Source organism: Phyllobates terribilis, unplaced genomic scaffold (genome assembly GCF_046119375.1).
Source record: "Phyllobates terribilis strain yellow unplaced genomic scaffold, ASM4611937v1 Scaffold_2__4_contigs__length_985480577, whole genome shotgun sequence".
NCBI classification, from domain to species: Eukaryota; Metazoa; Chordata; class Amphibia; order Anura; family Dendrobatidae; genus Phyllobates; species Phyllobates terribilis.
In genome coordinates this window covers 331,893,504-331,915,838 of record NW_027362762.1, presented here as the reverse complement: position 1 = coordinate 331,915,838, position 22,335 = coordinate 331,893,504, and the positions used below count along the sequence as shown (strand labels likewise).

Genomic DNA, 22,335 nt, shown 5'->3' with positions numbered 1-22,335 from the left:
AAAAAAGCTGATCAGATTAGTCTGACAGGAACGGTCCCTCGTAAACACGTTGATATTGGGTCATGAGGTTATTCTTCTTCAGATACTTTAATATAGCATCTCTTAGGAAACCCTCCAGGATTTTACCCACAGTAGAGGTTAAGCTAACTGGCCTATAATTTCCAAGTTCGTTTTTTGTCCCCTTTTTGAATATTGGCACCACATTTGCTATACGCTAGTCCTGTGGTACAGACCCTGTTATTATGGAATCTTTAAAGATTAAAAATAATGGTCTATGATGTTAATTCCTGCAGTACTGGTGGGTGTATCCCATCCGGGCCCAGGGATATGTCAACTTTAGTGATTTTTAAATCACTTCGGGTGCTCGAAGCTCGGGCCGAGCTCGCCGTGATACTCGGGTGCTCGACCCGAGCAATGAGCCCAATGTTAGTCTATGGGAGACCCGAGCATTTTTGCGGCGGCACCCAAGGCAGTCTGTAGAAAGCCTAAAAAGTGCCCAAAACGATAGTGACAGTGCTCAAATGACATGGGGACAGCATGGGGATTGCCCCAGGAAGCATTTCTGACCCCCAGGTCACTGCTGTCAACAACGTGGTCAGAGGTATTAAGCCACTTTTACGGGGTCACAAGAAAACGTTGAAAAACGAAACTGAAATGGTTTTCCTGTGAAATATGTTAAGGAACTTCCTTTCCAGGGTAAAGACTTGTGTATAAGGTAAAATAAATAACCAAAAACAAAAATACTCCTCCACACCTTGGGCTATGTTCACAAGTAGCATTTTTTATGCATTTTTGTACTTTTGAATTGCTTTCAACCGTGACAAATGCATTCACCGAGAAATGTAATTTTAACATTTTACAATCTTATCAGGCCATGTGCTGTGTGACACATGCACACAGTGATGAAAAGACATGGGAACAGCATGGGGAAGACCCCTGGAAGCATCTCTGACACCCAGGTCACTGCCTAAAAGTGTGCCCATCAGAAGTGATCCTTTCCGCATCAGAAGATGCAGACTTGCAACTATCCCCGTGCAAGTCCTTGTCCAAGGGCAGTGTTGAATTGTACCTCCCCCATTCCTTGCAATGCAAGCGCAAATATGCAGCCTGCCACCCACCCACCCCCAAGCTGCAATACCATACTGCTAGCTTGCTTGCACTTCAAATGGGGCCTTTTAGTTTGGAGGAGGCCGAAGCTGACCACTACCTCATGGCTGCTTCGGCAATGAGGTATCCATACTCGGTCCCCAGCCGCCCGGCGGCCGGGTGTCCACGCTCGGTCCCCAGCCGCCAGGGGGCGGCCGGGTGTCCATACTCGGTCCCCAGCCGCCCAGCAGCCGGGTGTCCACACACGGTCCCCAGCCGCCTGTGAGCGGCCGGGTGTCCGTAAACTGTCTCCAGCCGCCCCTATTTCTTCTTGGAACATCCCCCCACACTTTTCTTAGTCCGGCCTGCTTTAGGGCAGCATTGGACGAGCCCACCAGAAAACCAGACTCCTCCGGTGGGCCCTGGCTTCTCCATCAGGGGAGTTGAGAGTGCCAAGGTGAGGAGCGTGATGATGATGATAGAAGTTAGCATCTGCTTTGTTTTCTTGGAATGCAAGCGTATGTATGTAGTAGCGGCTAGGCCTGAGGTGGTCAGCGTTTTGGCGCATATCTTACCTCCTCCGAGGATTGCAGATGTTTTCTTGCTACTATCCCAGTTCTATGACTCCCGTTAAAACAAAGCTTCAGGTGATTAATGATGGATGAGGTTGTGGCAAAGCAGAAAGAGCAGGAGGAACAGGGACCATTCACATTAATATCAGGCCAGTCAACCACACATGTCTAGTAGGATATGTTTCTGTACCAAAAGGAGAGGTTCGGCTACACAGTTAAAGGGCATGCAGTGAGTGCAATGCCTACCAAAAATTTCGAGGCACTCCAATGCCCCTTGGAAGTGACATGGAGGTCAAAGGGCCTTAACTAAACAGTTTTTTCCATTTATAGCAACTGGGTCTCCTGTGCACTGTTGGCCTAAGCAATGAATGGAAGGCTTTCCAAAAATTATGAGGAACTGCAATGCCTCTTGAAACAGACGTGGATTATAGCGTACTGAAAACCTTCTACCCATTATTGGGGAGTGGGTCTCCCTTAGTGTTCGCCTATGCATTGAAAAGCAAAAGCTGACTAAAATTAGGAGGAAATGCAATGCCCGTTGGAAGAATGGTTGAGTTTGCAGTAGAATAAAAAGACAATATCAATGCCTCTTGGTAAAGTGGTGGAGGTCGCAGTGGAATAAAAAGACAATATCAATCCCCTGGGAAAAGTGGTGGAGGTCGCCGCAGCTTAACAAGATGGTTTTAATGACCATTGGAAGAGACGTGGAGGTTGCAGTAGCTTAAGACGGTTTAAATGCCCCTTGGAAGAGAGGTAGAGGTTGCAGTAGCTTAGCAAGATGGTTTTAATGCCCCTTAGAAGAGCCATGCAGTACAGCATATTAAAAAAATTATTCCCATTATTGGGGAGTGGGTTTCCCATAGTCTTTGCCTATGCCTTCCAAGCAAAAGCTGCCAAAAATTAGGACGGAGGAACTTGCAATGCTGGTAACACGGACCACGGTCACCCTGGTGGTATAGTGGTGGTGGAGGCTGAGGATAAGCAGAAGAGCAAAAAAAAGCCGAATTGAGGAAGCATATACCCATGTGTGGGTGTGAAGCGGTGCATGGGAATACACCTCCCAAAATAACACAGTGGATTTGACTATGTTACTCTGCTGTCATTTGGTGGTGATGAGAAGTCTGGCCCAATCCAGCCCTTGTTCATTTTGATAAGGGTCAGCTTGTCAGCATTGTCAGTTGACAGGCGAGTGCGCTTATCAGTTATAATTCCCCCAGCGGCACTAAAAACACGCTCCGATAACACGCTAGCGGCAGGGCAGGCCAGGACCTCCAAGGCATACAGAGTGAGTTCATTCCAAGTGTTCAGCTTGGATGCCCAATAATTAAAAGGCACAGAGGAATCATGGAGGACGCTGGTACGGTCGGCAAGGTACTCCCTCACAATCTTTTGAAACTTTCCACTCCCTGTGAGAGTACCCCGTGCCTCAGGAAACTGTCCCAGAATGTTGACAGTGTTCCCCTGCCTCAACGAACTGTGACCTCTGCCGCTAGCGTGTTCAGATGGGAATTTTTTTTTTAACAGTTCTGCAGCAAGGGCCTTAAATACTGCCCCATTTTTGTAGACCTCTCCACCTCAGGAATAAGAGAGTGAAAGTTCTCCTTGTAGCGGGGGTCTAAAAGTGTCACCAGCCAGTAATGACTTTCACCCAACATTTTGACAACGCGAGGGTCACGGTTAAGGCAGCGAAACATAGTCAGCCATGCGTGCCAGACGGGCAAGACTTCCGTGTCCTTACCAAGACAACGACTGACCATGCTCTCCTCCTCCACCTCCTCCCCCCTGTCCTCAGGCTACCCACGCTGAACTGACTGTATGACAGTTGTACAGGTACTTCCGTCTACAGCGCATAATACCAGCTCCTGTTCTTCCTCCTCCTCTTCCTCTCCCTCATTGTCCCCCAATGCAAGTTGGGATGAGATGAGGCTGGGCGGTGTGTAATCGCCCATTACGGGTTCTTGATCCATGTCATCATACTCTGGCTGCAATGCCTCCTCTTTAATTCTCTGCAGAGAGCGTTGCAAAAGACAGACAAGTGGGATGCTGACACTAATGATGGCATCATCGCCACTCACCATCTTGGTGGATGCCTCAAAGTTTGTCAGGATGGTACATATGTCAGACATCCAGGTCCACTCCTGAGGTCTTATGTGTGGAGTCTGACCTGAATATCGACGGCCTTGTTGCAGCTGGTACTCCACAACTGCTCTCTTCTGCTCACAAATCCTTTGCAACATGTGGAGGGTAGAGTTCCAATGTGCGGGGACATCACACACCAGTCGGTGTGACGGAAGCTGCAAACACTGCTAACACAGCAAGGACGGCAGAAGCTGTAGCCGACTTGTGAAAATGAGCTGACAGGCAGCGTACTTTGATGAGTAGATCTGGCAACTCGGGGTACGATTTAAGAAACCGCTGAACCACGAAGTTAAGCACATGAGCCAGGCATGGTACGTGTGTGATCTCGCCTCGCCTCAGAGCCGCCACCAGGTTACGGCCATTTTCACACACGATCATGCCTGGATGTAGGTTCAGCGGTCTCAGCCACAGATCTGCCTGCTCTTTCACAGCGGTCCACAACTCACAAGCAGTTTGAGGTTTATCACCTAAGCTTATGAGTTTCAGCACAGCCTGTTGCCGCTTGGCTGAGTCAGTACTGCACTGCTTCCAGTATGTAACTGATGTGGTGATACCCGAGATGGAGGTTGAACATGAGGAGGAGCATGATGCGCAGGAGCTGTACACTGTGGGGGCAACTCTGACTGACATAGGGCCCGCAATCCTCGGTGCGGGGAGGATGTGTTCCGTCCAAAGGTCCGACTGGGTCCCGGCTCCCACTAAGTTTACCCAGTGTGCCGTCAGGGAGATGTACCATCCCTGGCCACAAGCACTTGTTCACGTGTCCGTTGTCAGATGGACTCTCCCAGTAACTGAATTGTTGAGGGCACGGCAGATGTTTTGGGACACGTGCTTGTTTAGTGTGGGGATGGCACACCGGGCAAAATAGTGTCGGCTGGGGACCGAGTACCGAGGGACGGCCACCGCCATAAGGTTGCGGAAGGATTCCATCTCCACCAGCCTAAAAGGTAGCATTTCCAAAGCAAGAAGTCGTGAAATGTGCGAATTTAGGACTGTGGCCTGTGGGGCGTTGGCTGCGAATTTGCGCTTTCGTTCAAAGGACTGGGATATGGACAATTGAACGCTGCGGTGGGACGTGGACGTTGATGCTGTTTCTTGAGAAACTGCCATAACAAGTGAAGACTGAGAGGAGGGGGCATCTTTGCATGCAGTATGGACAGGGGATTGCCTTGCACGCACAACAGGGGGTTCTATTACACGCACAACAGCGGAAGAAGCAGTGGTGACACCCGCTGACACTGGTCGTGGACCCTGGGGTTCGCCCCACAAAGTCGAGTGCTTTGCTGCCATGAGCCTGATCATGCTGGTGGTGGTCAGGCTGGTAGTTTTGTCACCCCTGCTGATGCTGGCATGGCAGGTGGTACAAGTGGCCTTTTTGGGGTTATCAGCAGAGTCTTTAAAAAAATTCCAGACTGTGGAAGACCTACCGGTTGTACTGGCAACGTCCCTTGTGTTGGTGTGCGGCCACCACACTGCTTCTTCCTGTCTGTTGGGGTACTCTGCCTCCCTCCCCCTGTGTGCTGCTGGCCTCGCTCTGCGTGTCCTCCTGCCACGTTGGGTAAGTTACTAGATCATCCACCACCTCCTCCTCCTCTTCCACTTGCGCACCACGATCCTCCTCCTCACTTCGTGGCAATTGTGTCTCATCATCATCCACCTCTTGGGACAAAGTGCCAGCGACGACTTCCTGTGGCCGTGGCTGTTCAAATATTTGGGCATCGCTAGATGGGATCTCCTCTTCCACCACTTCAAGCGGAGCAGGCGAGGGGCACAAATCTGGAAATGGACCAGTGAACAGCTCTTCAGAGTGTCCAAGTGTGGGATCAGTTGCTGTCTGACGACACTCGGCATGGTGGGAGGAAGGAGCATCAGGGTGAGGAGGAGTATGCGCTCGAGACTCACGGCTACTAAAACTTGACCGTGTGGAAGACAGACCGGAGGTGGTGGTGCCCAGGTAACTGGAAGTATTATCTGCTATCCAATTAATAACCTGTTCACACTGATCAGTTCGCAATACTGGTGTTGTAGTGTGCTTCCCTAGTAATTTGGTCAAGAAGTGGGAGCGAGAAGATGTGGCTGTTGGTTGTGGCACATTTTCACCTTGGCCACGGCCACTTCCTCTACACGCACCATCACCAAAATGTCCAGTTCCACGTCCCTTGCCACGCGCCTTGCCCATTGTAAATGAAGTAAAATAGCTTACACTCGCACTATCAATGGAAAAAGGGTAATAAAAAGGAGATTAGAACCGTGGAAGAGGAAAACCACAGTTCTATTTCTCTGGCCTACACCAGAATCTTTTAAACAGATATATTTGTGTCTGAACAATCAGGGAGACACTATTACTGTTTTTTTTATGTAAAAAAGGCCCAAAAGTGGATAATACAGAGATTTGAACCATGGAACTGCAAAACCACAGTTCTATTTTTCTGGCCTACACCAGACTCTTTTAAACAGATATATTGGTGTCTGGGGGGGGGGGGGGGGGGGATTCCAAAAGGTTAATAAGACGCGTATTTGGACAGTCTGAGGAAAAAAAAAATATAGGATTTAGATGAAAAAAAAAAAAAAATTTCCTGGCCCCTGAGACCGGGGTGATAAGTCTAGCAATTTGACCAACAGGAGCACACAGGACTGTAATGCAGCGTTTGCTGGTATAACCATTACGTCTCTCTCCCTAACTCAGCAGCACTCTCCCTACACCGTCTGATCCGGAGCGACTGTGTCCAAGATGGCGGTGCCCGGTTTTAAATACTCGAGGCGACACTGTGCGGCCAGCCAAACACTGTAATGCCCACAAACAACATGGCTGCGGTATTACAGTGACTGTCTGGCAATCCCTGCATGTTCATTGGCTCTGTAAAGAGCGCCAAACGTGAAGGGCGGAGACCCGAGCTCCCGCCCGAGTAACCCGGTAATGCTCGGTGCTCGCCGAACATCCCAAGTAGCGTGATGTTCTGGCGAGTAATGAGCAGTGTCGAGCATGCTCGCTCAACACTAATAGAGAATTTTTGTCATCACTGATCTTGTTTTCTGTCATGCGATTTTCTTGTGTAAATACTGTTGAAAAAAAAATCATTTAGCATATTGCCTTTTTCCTCATCCACCATTTCACCCAGACTATTTTTAATGGGGCCAACACTATCATTTTTGAGTTGTTTTTTTTACTATTTATGTAGTTAAAGAATATTTTGGGATTATTTTTACTTTCTGTGGCAATGAGTCTGTCTGTCTCAATCTTTGCTGCCTTGATTTGGTTTTTACTGAATTAAATTTTCTGTATCTATTTAATGCCTCATCACTACTTACTTGCTTTAGTTCTCTAAATGCTTTCTTTTTGTCACTTATTGCGCCTCTTACAGCTCTATTTAGCCATAGTGGTTTCCTCCTATTTCTAGCATGTTTATTCCCATAGGGTATATATTGTGCACAGGTTCTATTCAGGATGCTAATAAATGTCTCCCATTTGCTTTGTGTAGTTTTATGTCTCAGGATATCGTCACAGTTTATTGCACGAAGATCATCTCTCAAAAGTTGGAAATTCACCTTCCTGAAGTTTAGTGTCCTTGTAACCCTTCTACTACACATCTTATTAAAGGATACATGAAAACTTATTATTTTGTGACCACTATTACCCAAGTGACCCCCAACTCGTATATTTGATATGCGGTCTGGCCTGTTGGTTAATATTGGGTCAAGAAGTGCCCCCCTTCTTGTTCGGTCCTGAACCAGTTGTGAAAGGTAATTGTCTCTCATAGTTGTCAAAAACCTATTACCTTTCCTTGAACTACCGGTTTCTGTTCCCCAAGGAAAGTTCTGTATTTCAGGGTAGTTAAAGTCCCCCATAATGATGACTTCTCCTTGAGTCGCTGCTTAATCTACACTCCCTGACAGAAGTTATGTCGCTTATCCATGTTATGTAAATAAAAGCTTAGAACTTGATGTTAAATTCATCCATTGGTTTTATAAATTTCTCTTTTCAAAGCTGAAACCCTCCCAAATTTGGTTTCGATTAAGAAAATAAATTGGCATCAATGCTGAAATATTGATCATTTCATGAACACAGAATGGTCAGATTTTGGCAAGACAAAAGTTTTGTCGCCCACAGAAAGTAATGTGATATTCAAACAAATAATTACAGTATCTTAAAATACAAATATATGTTGCATAACATTGGTGAATGAAGTTGTGGTGCTATTTGTCACGGGTGTGTCGCCACGAAGATCGTCACGAGTACACAGCCTGACTTCTCGCAGCTGACTTGTTGGTGCTTTGTGTTTTTCGGCAGTGAGGGAGTTAATTCTCTCTCTCTCTGTGCTAGACGAGGTCCAGCCTCGCCCAGCTGCAATCAATACTTCTGTAGTGAGACTCCTTCAAATGCCTGCTGGTCTGTTTGGGAAGTGTCGGTGAAAGCATTTCATTCAGACTTACAGAGCGGATCGTGGTGTTTGGAGTTTGAGATAAGTGTATTTGGAGTGTCTTTTCCCTTCCTCGCTTTATCATTTATCTCCTTTCCCGTTGGTGTTCCCTCTGTTGTAGTTGTGTAGTTGTTGTATGCAAGGTGGTTTTGGTTTTTCCCTTGTACTGTCTCGTTCGTCTAAGTACTGTGTGTGGGCATATTATTACTTGTCCCCTTTTGTTGTGATCGGGGTCCTTCTCAGGACTAGATTACTTAGGTGCAGGGATCCTCAGGAGGTAGGGGTTACGCTGGCGGCCTGGACCTCTGTACCTTTAACAGTACCTCCAGGTTGAGGGATTAGTCAGGGCCCCAGCTTAGGGTCAGCTTAGGCCCCCTACCTCCAGTATACAGAGACAGCGTGACACTATTAGAGTCATATTTAATATTTTGTGTGACTTCCATGAGCTTGAAGGACTGCATCCATGCGGTTCAACAATGATTCATACAATTTATTAATAAAGTCATCTGGAATAGAAAAGAATGCAGTCTTACATGCCTCCCAGAGTTCATCTAGATTCTTTGGTTTTGTCTTCCAAGCTTCCTCTTTCATCCTACCCCAAACATGCTCAATGATGTTCATGTCTGGTGACTGGGCTGGCCAGTCCTTGAGCACCTTGATCTTTTTTGCCTGGAGGAACTTTGTTGTAGAGATGGATGTATGAGATGGAGCACCATCCTGCTGCAGAATTTGACCATTTTATGATTTGTAATGTAAGAGGTAGCTAATACTTCTTGATATTTTAGGCTATTGATATTGCCTTCCACCTTGCAAATGTTTCGCACACCCCCATACTGAATGTAACCCCAGACCATGATCTTTCCACCACCAAATTTAACGGTTTTCTGGGTGTATTTTGGATCCATACAGGCTCCAGTAGGTCTCCTGCAGTATTTGCGGCAGCTGTGGTATAATTCTACTGAAGATTCATCACAGAAATCCACCTTCTGCCACTTTTCTAGCGTCCATCTGTTTAGAAGACTGTGACTTTGCAAATGCCACATGGTTTTTTATTTGCCTTTTGTTTAGGGCTGGCTTCTGGGCACTGATTCGACCATGGAGACCATTTCGAGACAGAATCTTACAAACTGTTCTAGTTGACACAGGGACTTGAGGTGACCAGGCCTGTTGGAGCTCTGCTGCAGTGGAAGAGGGGCTTGCTTTGGATTTTCTAACCAACAAACGTTCCTCCTGAGCAGTTATCTTGCGGGGTCTGCCGGACCTGGGCTTGTCAAAACAACTCCAGTTTCTTCAAATTTTTTTTTATTCTTTGTACTGGACGCTGCGACACATTAAAGATGCCAGCCACCTCTGCAATGGATCTGGTCTTCAGCCTCTTGATAATCAAGGCTTTGGTCGCAGGGTGGATTTTTGGCATGTTGTCAGAGCTCAAGTTGCAGTTCAAGTGAAGGTCTGGGGTGCTGGGTTTGTTTTTATACACACCCACTAATTAACCGATCATTTACTGAGCACTGGTGAGGATGTAAACTAGGATTGGGTGCATTATATGACCAAGTGACAAAACTTTTGTCTTGCCAAAATCTGACCATTCTGTGTTCATTAAATGATCAATATTTCAGCATTGATGCCAATTTATTTTCTTAACCGAAACCAAATTTGGGAGGGTTTCAGCTTTCAAAAGAGTAATTTATAAAACCAATGGATGAATTTAACGTCAGGTTCTAAGCTTTTATTTACGTAACATGGATAAGCGACATAACTTCTGTCAGGGAGTGTATTTGCTTTATGAGGATATTCTCAGCTGCTTCCATTATTTTTGGAGACTTATAACAAACCCCTATCAGTAATTTATTATTTTTTCCCCCTCCCCTTATCACCACCCACAGGGACTCTACATTTTCATTAGAGTCACATATATTCTCACGCAAGATAGGTTTTATGGATGATTTTACATCTAAAACACACACACCCCCCTCTCTTGTTTGTACGGTCATTTCTGAACAGACTGTAGCCCTGTAAATAAAACTGCCCAGTCATGGCTCTCGTCCAGTCATGTCTCAGATATCCCCACCATGTCATAATTATTTTCCAACAAAATTAATTCTAATTCCTCCATTTTGTTGGTGAGGCTTCTGGCATTAGTGTACAATCATTTTATGTATTTCTCTGTACCTCTATTCCTTTTTACTATATTGACTGCTCTAACCCCACCCCCAATTTCTTTATTTGTGCCCAGGTCACTATCTGCACTATCTTCCCCACCTATAAAATGAATACCCTCCCCCCCAATCCCTAGTTTAAACACTCCTCCAACCTTCTAGCCATTTTCTCCCCCAGCACAGCTGCACCCTCCCCATTGAGGTGCAGCCCGTCCCTAGCGTTGAACCTGTAGCCAACTGAGAAGTTCTCCAGGAACCCAAACCCCTCCTTCCTATACCAATTTCTGAGCCACTTATTTATCTCCCTAATCTCCCGTTGCCTCTCTGGCATGTTACGTGGTACAGGTAGTATTTCAGAGAATACCACCTTGGAGGTCCTTGCTTTAAGCTTGCAGCCTAATTCCCTGAAATCATCTTCAAAGGACCTTCCACCTACCTCTAACAGTCATTTGTGCCAATGTGCACTATGACCGCTGGGTCCTCACCAGCCCCTCCCAGCAATCTGTCAACCCGATCAGCGATGTGACGGCCTCGAGCGCCAGGTAGGCAGCACACTGTTCTTTGATCCCTGTCTTTGTGACAGATTGCCCTATCTGTTCCCCTAATAATTGAGTCCCCCACTACCAGGACCTGCCTGGCCGGCCCTGCTCTCCTATTTTCCCCCTTACTGGAGCTGACACTCCTCCGGCTTTCAGAGGACATGCCATACCGGTACATGCCAATACGGTATATCCACCTCACTGACATCACCACATGTGCGCACTACGTACAGATGTACGATCTAAGCGTACTCACAAGGTGTGCCACTGTGTTAAGCACCCATGTGCGATCTAGTCACTAATATTTTAGGCAGACCAAAGACCACAGCACATCCAATACAGGCACTGCTACTATTGAGTGAAAAAAACAGGACCATATATTGTTGGTATAGATTTTGTTGTAATGTAAAAATAAAAAATAGAAAAATAATGAAATGGAGAATGATAGGGGGGAGTTTACAACAGTTTGTCTGGTTATGTAAGCTAATCCTATTTCTAACTAATATATAATGATTAACTATTGATGCAAGGCTGACGTGACTGATATCCCCACAAATGATAAATCGTTTAAAGACCCAATTTAGTGTTGATGAAAGTAGGCATTCATACCTATACATGCACAGCTTTACCTCAGGAGTATGAAAGGCCCTCGGAAGCTTGATAAACTCAAATGCTATAGCCAGTGTCGGACTGGGGTGCCTGGGGCCCACAGGAGGAATTGATCCTCAGGGCCCACCCTACAGCAATATGCAAATAACTGTTAGCAGATATCCCCTTTATAGTGGAGCGTCAACTGTAAATCACAGGCGGCTCCTGCACATATACTGTGCACCACCATAACTGGGATGTAGAATTATGGTAGTTTGCATTAAAGGGGTTCTTTGGTTAAAACAAGTTATCACCGATCCATGGGATCCACAGGATTGGTGATCACTTATTGATCGTTTGGGTCCGAACATTGGAAAACGCACCTTTCAGAAGAATGGGGAAGTTTTATCCCTGACAGGACGCTTATCCCCATTTTAAAATGCAGCGGCAGGTGGGACGTCTAACCGCAGCTCCATTCATTCTCTTTGGGGCTTCCAGAAAAAAACAATAACAGCCACTGAGGGGATGAATGGATCAGTGGTCAAGTCGCACATGAGCTCCAGTCTAATGGGGATAAAAGCTCCACATTCTACCAATCGGTGCGGGTCCCAGCAGTCAGACCCCCACTAATCAATAATTTATCACTTATCCTGTGGAGAGGTGATTACTTGTTTTCCCTGGAGAACTCCTGTAAGTGCATCTTGTTCCAAGTATTTAATCACTAATGGAAATAAAGAATCTTCTCCTAATTAATATCAGAGAGTACAAATTACCACCATACACAACCCAATCCACTATACCAACACCAATAGTACCACATGCAAGGGAGAAATACTGTCACACCATGAACAGACCACATATTACCACCACAAAGTGACCCAATAATACCACATGCAAGGGAGAAATGCCACCACACCATGACCAGACCACATATTAACAGCATATAGTGTCCAAATAATTTCCCAACATTGCTCTCTTCCATCATTGCGCACTCCCATCCCCATCATTGCTCTCCCTCACCTTCACCAACATGGTCATATCTCCCCCACCTCCTCCATAATTGTCATCTCCCCCACTTCCTCCATCATTGCCATATCTTCCCCACCTCCTTCATCATCATTGCCATATCTCCCCCACCTGCTCCATCATCATTGCCATATCTCCCCCACCTGCTCCATCATTGCTATATCTCCCCCACCTGCTCCATCATTGCTATATCTCCCCCACCTGCTCCATCACTAGTGCCATGCATATCTCCCCCATCTCCTCCATCACCATGCCATGCATATCTTCCCCTACCTCCTCCATCACCATGCCATGCATATCTCCCCCCACCTGCTCCATCACCATGCCATGCATATCTCCCCCCACCTCCCCCACTGCCATGCATATCTCCTCCACCTCCCCCCTGCCATGCCATATCTTCCCCCACCTAATCCATCACCATTGCTCTCCCTCTTCTCCCCCCCACCTCCTCCATCATCATAGGTCTCCCTCATTTCCCCCCCACCTCCTCATCAACATTGCTCTCCCTCATCTCCTGCCACCTCCTCCATCACCATTGCTCTCCCTCATCTCCCCCATCACCATTGATCTCCCTCATCTCCCCCACATCCATCACCATTTCTCTCCCTCCTCTCCCCCTGCCTCCTCCATCACCATTGCTCTCCCTCATCTCCCCCCACCATCACCATTGCTCTCCCTCTTCTCCCCCTGCCTCCTCCACCATTGCTCTCCCTCATCTCCTCCCACCATCACCATTGCTCTCCCTCACCTCCCCCCACCTTCTCCATCACCATTGCTGTCCCCATTTGCCCCCCCATCTCCAGTCCAGTGTATTCGTTAAAAAAAAAAAAAAAAAAAACACTTACCTCTCAGCACATTCCCCCACAGCATCACCCTCTGCTTCCTGCCTGGCATCTTTCTCCCAGAACAGACTCACGCTGCATGATGTTGTGAAGCCCAGCTGTGCTTGGTATCACAAATCCTAGAAGGGTGTATTGAAGGATTCCTCCACAAGAGGCCCCCATAACCATTCACACATCTCCACCTTCCACCTCAGACCACCAGAGGGAGCCCGTTAGGGATAGATAAATAGGGAAGGTGGAGCCAGGCAGTTCCAGTTCCTCTGAAGAGTTCAGCAAGTACAAACCTGAATGCAGAGTCGAGCTCAGTTAGTCTAATCTGGAGTTGGAGTCAGAGTCTAGTTCAGTCTGGTTTAGCAGTGAGTCCAGTGCAGTCTGAGAAGAGTTACCTCAGAGGACAAAAGCCTGTTCCAGCTCCTGCAATTGCTATCCTGCAGTGGAGCTTATCCAGATCGAGACTCAGTTGTAGCTCAGAGAGGTGAGCTTTAGGTGTGCCGGCGCCATAAGATCGGTGAAGCGCGGCAAGCTGCCGTTAGTGTGAGTAGCCTAGAGAGGGCCCGAGTAGGCCGAAGGCGAGTAGAGAGTTAGTTCATAGGGGTCAGAGGAGCTTAACTAGCTCACCCCGAAGAAGCAGTTACCGGACACCGGGTCCGAAGCTTACCGAGATCTCCATGACCCACTAAGATAAACCGGAATCCCTGGAGAACTACAAGTCCCAGGATCGCTAATGTGCTGATACGTACCAGAGCCAGGAGACACATAGGCCCCGTAGGTCGGGAGCGTGTACTCCAAGAAAAGGCCCTACCACAAGGTCAGCCAGCGCAGGACAGAGACAAAGTTAGGCCTAGCTCCAGGCAGGTCAGAAACTTACTACGCAGAGTCAAGAAGCAGGAGGCCCAAAACCCGCTCATTGGGGAGGATCCAGACATACACCCTTCACCCTAGAGTGCTCCGGGGAGTGCCTGAATTTCCATCAGTAAAAGGTACTGAAGTGACTATCGTGTCTGTCCCTGTTCTTGCTCTGACCCGGCGGGGTCTCTTCGTCCTGCTTTCCCTGTTCATACACTGCCCTGAGGCCTAGCTCCACCTGTGGGGAGCTATACCATCCATCTGCCTTATCACCAGCCTCAGTGGACTGCGCAGTGCTGGTGATCATCACCAGAAGCCACAGGTGGCGTCACAAACTTTTTTTTAATAAAACTTGACATCTATCAATGCCTGTTTAAAGAGTGACCCTAGAGTACGGGCCCGGGAGCCGACCACCGCGACCTCCTTAAGGCTAAAGGCCCGGGTAACCGAGTCATCCCCATCCCCTGGGCTAGTCAATGTCATCAAGCAGCGTGAGCCTGTGTCAGGGAGGAAGCGCCAGGCAGGAAGCACAGGTGAGGATGGATCCCTCCAGCTGCCATTTGTGTCCTGTCTGATTGCTCCCTGCCCGCCGCACAGGATGAGGGCAATCTGGGCATGGGCCCCCCAGAGCCTGGGGGTCCGAGAAGCAGGCCAGATTGCCCTCATCAGCCGCACTGTAAGGACCCTCCAGACACTCCAGGCCCTTGCAGTGCGAAGCACCAGCGGCCATGTTATCCAGGGGCCCCATGCGTCCTGCTCAGGAACCCACTGAGGACCCAGGCCCACCGGAGAATTCTCAGGTGTGCCAGTGCCCCAGTCCCACCCTGGCTATAGCGCAGTGGTTCTCAACTCCAGTCCTCAAGACCCACCAACAGATCATGTTTTCAGCATTTCATTAGTATTACACAGGTAATAATTTCATCACCTGTGCAATACAAAGGATATCCTGAAAACATGATCTGTTGGGTTTTGAGGACAGGAGTTGAGAACCACTGCTATAGTGGAATTCCCGAAATTACATATGAGGTGAAAAGGCAGGGGGTAATATATGTACACTAGTTAAAGAAAACAGGGGTAGTATATATGCATCAGCTCTAAAGTAAAGAATCTAATAAAAAAGGGGTATATGTTGATGACTCATTGAGTCCTCAGACTCAGACTCCAACCTAAAGATCCATTGATACTCCTTATGCAGTATCCTTTTATTCCAGTCTCCCTTCCTTTGGCTCTAATGACCTCAATCACACCGAAAGATATGGCCCTGTTGTCACCCTTCTGAAAATCCCTAATGTGCTGAGCAATAGTGCAGGATGAAAGTGTACAGTCCTGGTCTTTTCTGAATAGAATATCTAGAAATGCTAAACATGAACCATCAATTTCACTTGTGAGTCGTAGACTCAAGTTGTTTATGTTGAGGCCTCAACAAACCGGTTGAGCTCCTCTACAGACCCAGACCACAATATGAAGATGTCATCTATATAACTACCCCAGTTTAGGATGCTTGAAGCACACCATACTGAATCATTCTGGAAGACCAAGGCTTCCTCCACCAGCCCAGGAGGAGGTTCACATACAATGAGGAACAGGAATGCCATTGCTGTCCCCCCTAGATGGGGGAAGTACTAGCCATCAGAAAGGAAGTAACTGTGTGCAAGAACAGTGGAAAGGAGGCTGAAAATGAAGGTGTTATGCATATTGTAATATGTCGCTCTGGATTTGAAAAAAAATGCTCCACCAAGTAAGTCACTTTGTAATGCGGAATACTGCTAAAGAGGGACTCGACATCTATGAGCAGATAGATTTGCTAATCAGGTTGTTGATAAAAAAATGAATTTTAAATCAATACAAAGATAATTGGCCAATGTAAAAGAAGAATAGGATCAATGATGATCTTCAGTTACTCAGAAAGTCCCAATACTTGGTCAGTGTAGAGGTGCCTTATGTCAATCCTTAGTAGCGGTTATGTTTTATTGGACCAGTTTAGATGTTAAATCAATCAAGTGTATCAACTTAATAACATAATGGATATTTTTCACATACTGTATACTTCAAACTGATAATTTCATTATTTAATTGGCTTACTATTTATGCTGTTCAGACACGTTAACTAAAGCCATTAAATCAAACTAAAAATGAGCAATAGTTTAATGACCTTTTAAGACAGGACAACCAAAATTCTAAGAGCACAGAATGATTTTTTTTTTTTTTTAACTTAAATTGAGTAACTCCTCCAATTGGTGCTGCACCTACAATTCTGAAACAGTTTTTCTTTTTCTTCTGTGCTCCTAAATTTCAAAGCTATGCCCTCTGGTAAAATTAGTGCAAGTTTATAATTTGACAACTGACCATAGTACATAGACATTCTCTATTTACACAACAGTGTTTTAATTGCTTTTTCTCATTTGATGCTGGCCAAACTGCCTGGAGAAGTTCTGTTGTAAATGCCCAGATGGTTTGAAAGGAAAATTTAAACCATTATATCAGGGGAGTTTGGGGGCATGCTTTTGGAAAAAAGCCACAGAAGGGAAAAAACAAACAAAAAAAAAACAACCATCTCGAATCAGTGCAACAGCACCAACTAGAGGAGGTAGTCAGTTTAAAATAATAAAAAAAATCCAGTGAAGGGTTTTATTTAAGAATAAAAGCTCAATAACCTTATCTTTGCATTACCTTAGTTTAGAAGAATTCAGTTTTTCTTGAATGTTGTCAAGGAGTTCATACTTTTCACATTTTTCAGAAGAAGCAGATCGAGAAAGGCTACCAACCTCACTACCAAGGCGACACCTTTGTTCATATTCTGAGGAACTTGTCTCCCATGATTCAGTGCCTCCGATGAATTCTAATCTAATAAAGTAACGCAAAGTGTTGTGTTAACATGGAGATAAAGAAGTAAAGAAGTATTCTCAAGTTATTAAAATAGTTTTTAAAAGTTACATAGCACTAAAATTAGAAAGTATGCAATGGATTTGCTTTTTCTATCTGTTGTAATTCTGACAGCTTTTATCTTTCTTGGTGTACAGCTAGTTTCCATGGAGCTTGACCCCTAGACCTTGTTAAGAGCCTGTTCAAATGTGCACAGTAGTTACATTCTAGGAGAGAAGTTAACTCTTAACATCCTAGTCATTTCTCTCCAGCCCATTAATTTCTATACAGCAGTTAGCTGCTCACCTACAACCTCCTAATCTCCTGATGAGCAGTTCTTATCAATCCTGTAGAATCGTATAGTTGAGTCACTTAGCCTTGTTTAAAAGATAGCGTTTTGGCAGCAATTTTTACTTTAAGACCACTTCTGGTCAGAATTATCTGGAAAGTAGATGGGTGTTGCTGGGTCCCAATGATTGCTGCCTATTCTGAGTTGTTGGCACTGCTGGACATCTTTGGATTTAGAATTAAAGAAAGCATGAGGTTTCTTTTTATCTGCTGCACTAAGTTTCCTTGGCTTACCTCTGAATCTATTGTCCTGAACATTGCCCATTTCTTGGTACTTTATCAAAGCAGCTTGAACAGTAAACTTTAAAACCCCAGTCTGGTTTGAAATCTTTGCCTAAGAGGCCTTGGTGATGCAGTATAGCTACTTTGAGTCTTGTTGCCATGCTTAGTCTTGTCATGGTGTATGATATGTGATATGAAACGGTCTTCCACAAGTTCACCATTTTAGTAGCGTTTGGCTGTTACTCTCCCAATTTTAAGCCCTCTACAAGCGCCTTCTGCTTATGACTGCACTTGAACTTGCATATTAAAATGATCATGATCACCCATTTTGTATAATTGGTTACTTATACAGTGTACTTAGAAGAATTTCTGCAGTTTTGAAAGCAAAGTATGATCAAACAAACTATTGATTTGATTTTCATTTTGCATTTTGTTAATTGATAAAAAAACAAAACTTAACTTCTATTTTGTAAATATTCTCATTTTGCAGCATTTTTCCAACAGTACTGTACATGAGAAAGTGTCAGTGATTGTATGGTTCTGTTGTGTAGCATGTTGACTGTGTATAGGTCTTGTATTTTATTTTTTTTTACAGTTACATGGTAAAAGTGCCCATTTTTAATGCAGTGAAGAATGTGCTTTTGATTAAGATTTCTTAAAGGATTTTTTTCTCTTTCATATTTGTATCCAAAATATCCTGATCCTTATTCAAAATAATAAAATTAGTTCTTTCTCACGCTCTCCACTGCTGCTTCGGCAGCTGTTAACAAGCTGCATAAGTCATGTCACATTAATAGTGCTGCAACCAATCACTGGGCTCTGCCAATGTAGATTTCAAGAACTGGTAAGCCCAGTAAATCAGTCACCAAAGTAAAGGCAGAGATAAAGTGCTGGACTTGGGCAGGGTGAGAAACAGTTGGTTTTATTTTTCTTTTTTAAATACAGGGATGAGAATTTTTGACTCCATTCCCCAGGGTCCACTTGCTCGCGACTGAGGAAGTCCGCCGAGATATTCAACACCCCTGGAATGTGAATTGCAGAAATTGCTGGAACTTTGGACTCGGCCCAGACCAGGATCCGAGAGACCTCCGACATGAGACTGGAACTCCTCGTCCCGCCTTGGTGGTTGATGTACGCGACAGCCGTAGCGTTGTCCGACTGGATCCGGACCGGTAGACCGCTTAATAAGACCGTCCAATGTTGGAGGCAGAGAAATATTGCTCTCAACTCCAAAATGTTGATCGGGAGAGACGACTCCTTTGGCAACCAGACCCCCTGAATCCAGAGGTCGTTCCAAACTCCCCCCCCAGACTGTCCGGCTGGCATCGGTTGTCACCACCGACCATCTCGGGGGAAGGAAGGATTTCCCCACGGATAGAGACTCCGGACGTAACCACCATCCAAGAGACTCTCGCACCCTGCGGGAGATAATGACCGAGCGATCCAGAGAAGTTAGCGATCGATCCCAATGGGTCAGAATAAGGTTTTGGAGATCCCGGGAATGAAATTGTGCAAACGGTACGGCTTCCATAGTTGCCACCATTTGACCCAGAAGGCGCATGCATTCCCGAAGGGACATTGACAGCGCCGACCTCATAGCCTGGACCAGAAGATGAAGGTTCGTCTGTTTGACAGGAGGCAGGGACACAACTGCCCGAACTGTATCGAACTGCATCCCCAGGAAAAGAATGGACTGTGCTGGCTCCAATGACGATTTCTTCCAATTGATCAGCCACCCGAAGTCCATCAGGTACTGAAGGGAGAGATCGCGAGCCGTTATTGCCTCCTCTGCTGTGGGTGACACTATGAACAGGTCGTCCAGGTAGGGGAGGATCGTAACCCCCTGTCTTCGAAGAAGCGCCATGAGAGGAGCCAGAATTTTTGTAAAAACCCTGGGAGCTGAGGCCAACCCGAAGGGTTGGGCCACAAACTGGTAATGGGCTTGACCTATAGCGAAACGCAATAAACGCTGGTGAGCCCTGCCGATAGGGATATGCAAATAGGCGTCGCGGATGTCTATCGACACCAAGAAATCGTACTGCGACAGGGTCGCTATCACCGATCGGAGAGACTCCATGCGGAGCTTCCGTGTCTGGATGTAAATATTCAAATCCCTGAGATCCAGCACCGGACGAAACTTGTCCTCCTTTTTGGGGACCACAAAAAGGTTGGAATAAAAACCCTTTCCCTGGTCTTCCGGAGGAACCTGAACCACCACACCCTGCTGTAGGAGAGAGTCGACCTCCTGAAACAGTGCGGCAGCCAGTCTTGGCACGGACGGAATGCCCGTCAGACGAAACCTGTCTGGAGGTAGAGAATGAAACTCTATGAAATAGCCTGCCGACATAACCCGTGTCACCCAGGCATCTGCTATGTGGGATGCCCAGATCGACCCGAATTGTAGCAGACGACCTCCCACCCGAGAGCCCTCGGGGGGATCCCTGGCGTCAGTCAGCCTTAGCGGACTTTTTATCAACCTCCCGTCTGTCCTGAAGGGACCGCTGCTTCCAGGGAGTACGAGATTTCTGGGCGGATCTGCCGGAGGATGAGGGACGACCCAATCTCCAAGAAGGCTGACTGAATCGTCCCCTGGCCCGAAAGGACCGAAGACCTCTGCCGGGCCCTGTCCTGCTGGCTGTGGATGCCACTGCCTTTTTCCCAGGCAGAGTAACATCCTTAGCTTTAGCTTTGGCAATTAGTTCCGAAAGATCTGAAACAAAGAGCTGACCGCCCTTATATGCCAGACTAAGAAATCCCTGTTTAGATACCGCATCTCCGGTCCACTGTTTAAGCCACAGAGCTCTTCTAATCGTGACTGCCGAAGCCTGAGCCCTGGATAGAATTGAAGCAGTGTCCAGTACTGCATCTTTGCCATAACACATAGCTTCTTCCATTCGCTGAAAAAGCTTTTCCACTTCTGAACGCGAAGTCCCATCCTGCCACGCCGCACGCAGCTGATCCAACCACCGCAGAGAAGCCTCACCGGCCCACATGGCCCCCAAGGCCGCTTGGAAACCATGACCTGCGGCTTCATAGATGGATTTCGCCGCTGACTCCGATCTTCTGTCCAAAGGATCCTGAAGATTGGCTCTCCCTTTAACAGGAAGCAGGGAAGACTTGGTCAGCTGAGACAGAGATATATCCACCTCAGGAGAGGGAACCCAATTAATAACCATCTCCTTGGCACAGGGATATAGGGCATCAAAAAAAAAAAAAAAACGCGTTCCTCGGAAGCGTTTATCCGGACACTGACGCTCCTTCTCCACCGCTTCGTTAAGTTCCTCATGCGCAGGTAATGTAGAACGAACACGGCGCGTCTTCTGATACAGACGGGCCGACCTAGACGGTCTTGTCGGCTCTTCAGACAGCTCTAATACTTCCCGCATGTCCTTAATAAGCCCATCTACACGACCTGAAAGAGAAACAGAGCGATCCTGTTGATCCTCCTCTTCGGACTCAGAAATTTCATCAACCGAATCTGTTGGTGAATCCGAAGCCTCTGATGCGCTCTGCGAGGGAGACAACGCCACCATAGTCTTGTGGCGCTTTTTACCTCGTGGCATTGGGTGTGATCTAGCTGACACCCACTGTCCCAGGAGACTAGAGAGACTATCAATGGAGCGAGTGAGCGCCTCCACTTTATCATCACTGAGCGTTGAACTTGATGTAGTAGAAGGCCTGAGTGTTTCAGAGGCGTGCGACTGAACCTGAAACGGATCAGGAGACCGATCCGCACTCCCAGGCCCCTGATCCGACATGCCACCCACACCAGATGCCAGGATGTACAACAAGGATGGCAAAAAAAGTGTAAAAGCTGCACAGCCTGTTTTCAAAACTCACTCTTTTTTTTTTTTTTTTATATATGCGTCAGGCTCTGAGGGGTTAAAGCTCACCCTTAGAAAAGAGCTACCCCAGAAAGCCGAGCAAAAATCAATAGGGGGAAACTCCCTTAAACACCATGTGTTTCCCCTAAAGCTCCACTTTTTCAGAAGGGGTTAACATCACAGCAACTATAATACTACGTTGCCTAAAAGGTCAGTGAAGTAAATAGCTTTAGGAGAGAAAGCGGCAGTGCTCACGAGGACTCCTAATAGGTAGCCGAAGTGACAGCACTGACAAAGAACCCCTGCCAGAGGCAGAGGGGGTACTGCGGCGACCGCTCCTCCTGAGTGTGTCACTTCACTTTTTTTTTTTTTATATATATATATATGTGTCAGGCTCTGAAGGGTTAAAGCTCACTTTTAGAAAAGAGCTACCCCACAAATGCCGAGCAAAAAATCAAAGGGAGAAATTCCCTTAAACACCATGCGTTTCCCCTAAAGCTCCACTTGTTCAGAAGGGGTTAACATCACAGCAACTATAATACTACGCTGCCTAAAAAGGTCAGTGGAGTAAATAGCTTTAGGAGGGAAAGCGGCAGTGCTCACGAGGACTCCTAATAGGTAGCCGAAGTGACAGCACTGACAACGAACCTCTGCCAGAGGCAGAGGGGACTCACCGGTACTGCGGCGACCACTCCTCCTGAGTGTGTGGACGGACGGACGGACGGGGAGCAGAGAGCAGGAGATGCCGCTGGACGCCGGAGGGAGAAGCAGGGACTGCCAGCGCGTGCTCAACCAAGCACTTCCTGTCTAAGTAATGACAGCAGGAAGCCAGGAGACGCTAAGCCACGCCCCCACTAGGCCACG

General features: G+C 46.8%; 1 protein-coding gene across 5 annotated transcripts in view; it reads right to left on the bottom strand.

Annotated features, from left to right (window-relative positions):
• The window catches only part of OCA2 (OCA2 melanosomal transmembrane protein), a 677,082-nt gene that overhangs the window by 373,720 nt on the left and 281,027 nt on the right, over window positions 1-22,335 (bottom strand). For all 5 annotated transcript variants that reach the window (XM_073664530.1, XM_073664529.1, XM_073664531.1 and 2 more), the window contains one exon: window positions 16,886-17,059. In XM_073664530.1, the coding sequence (XP_073520631.1) occupies window positions 16,886-17,059 (174 nt within the window). The remainder of the gene's footprint in view (window positions 1-16,885; window positions 17,060-22,335) is intronic.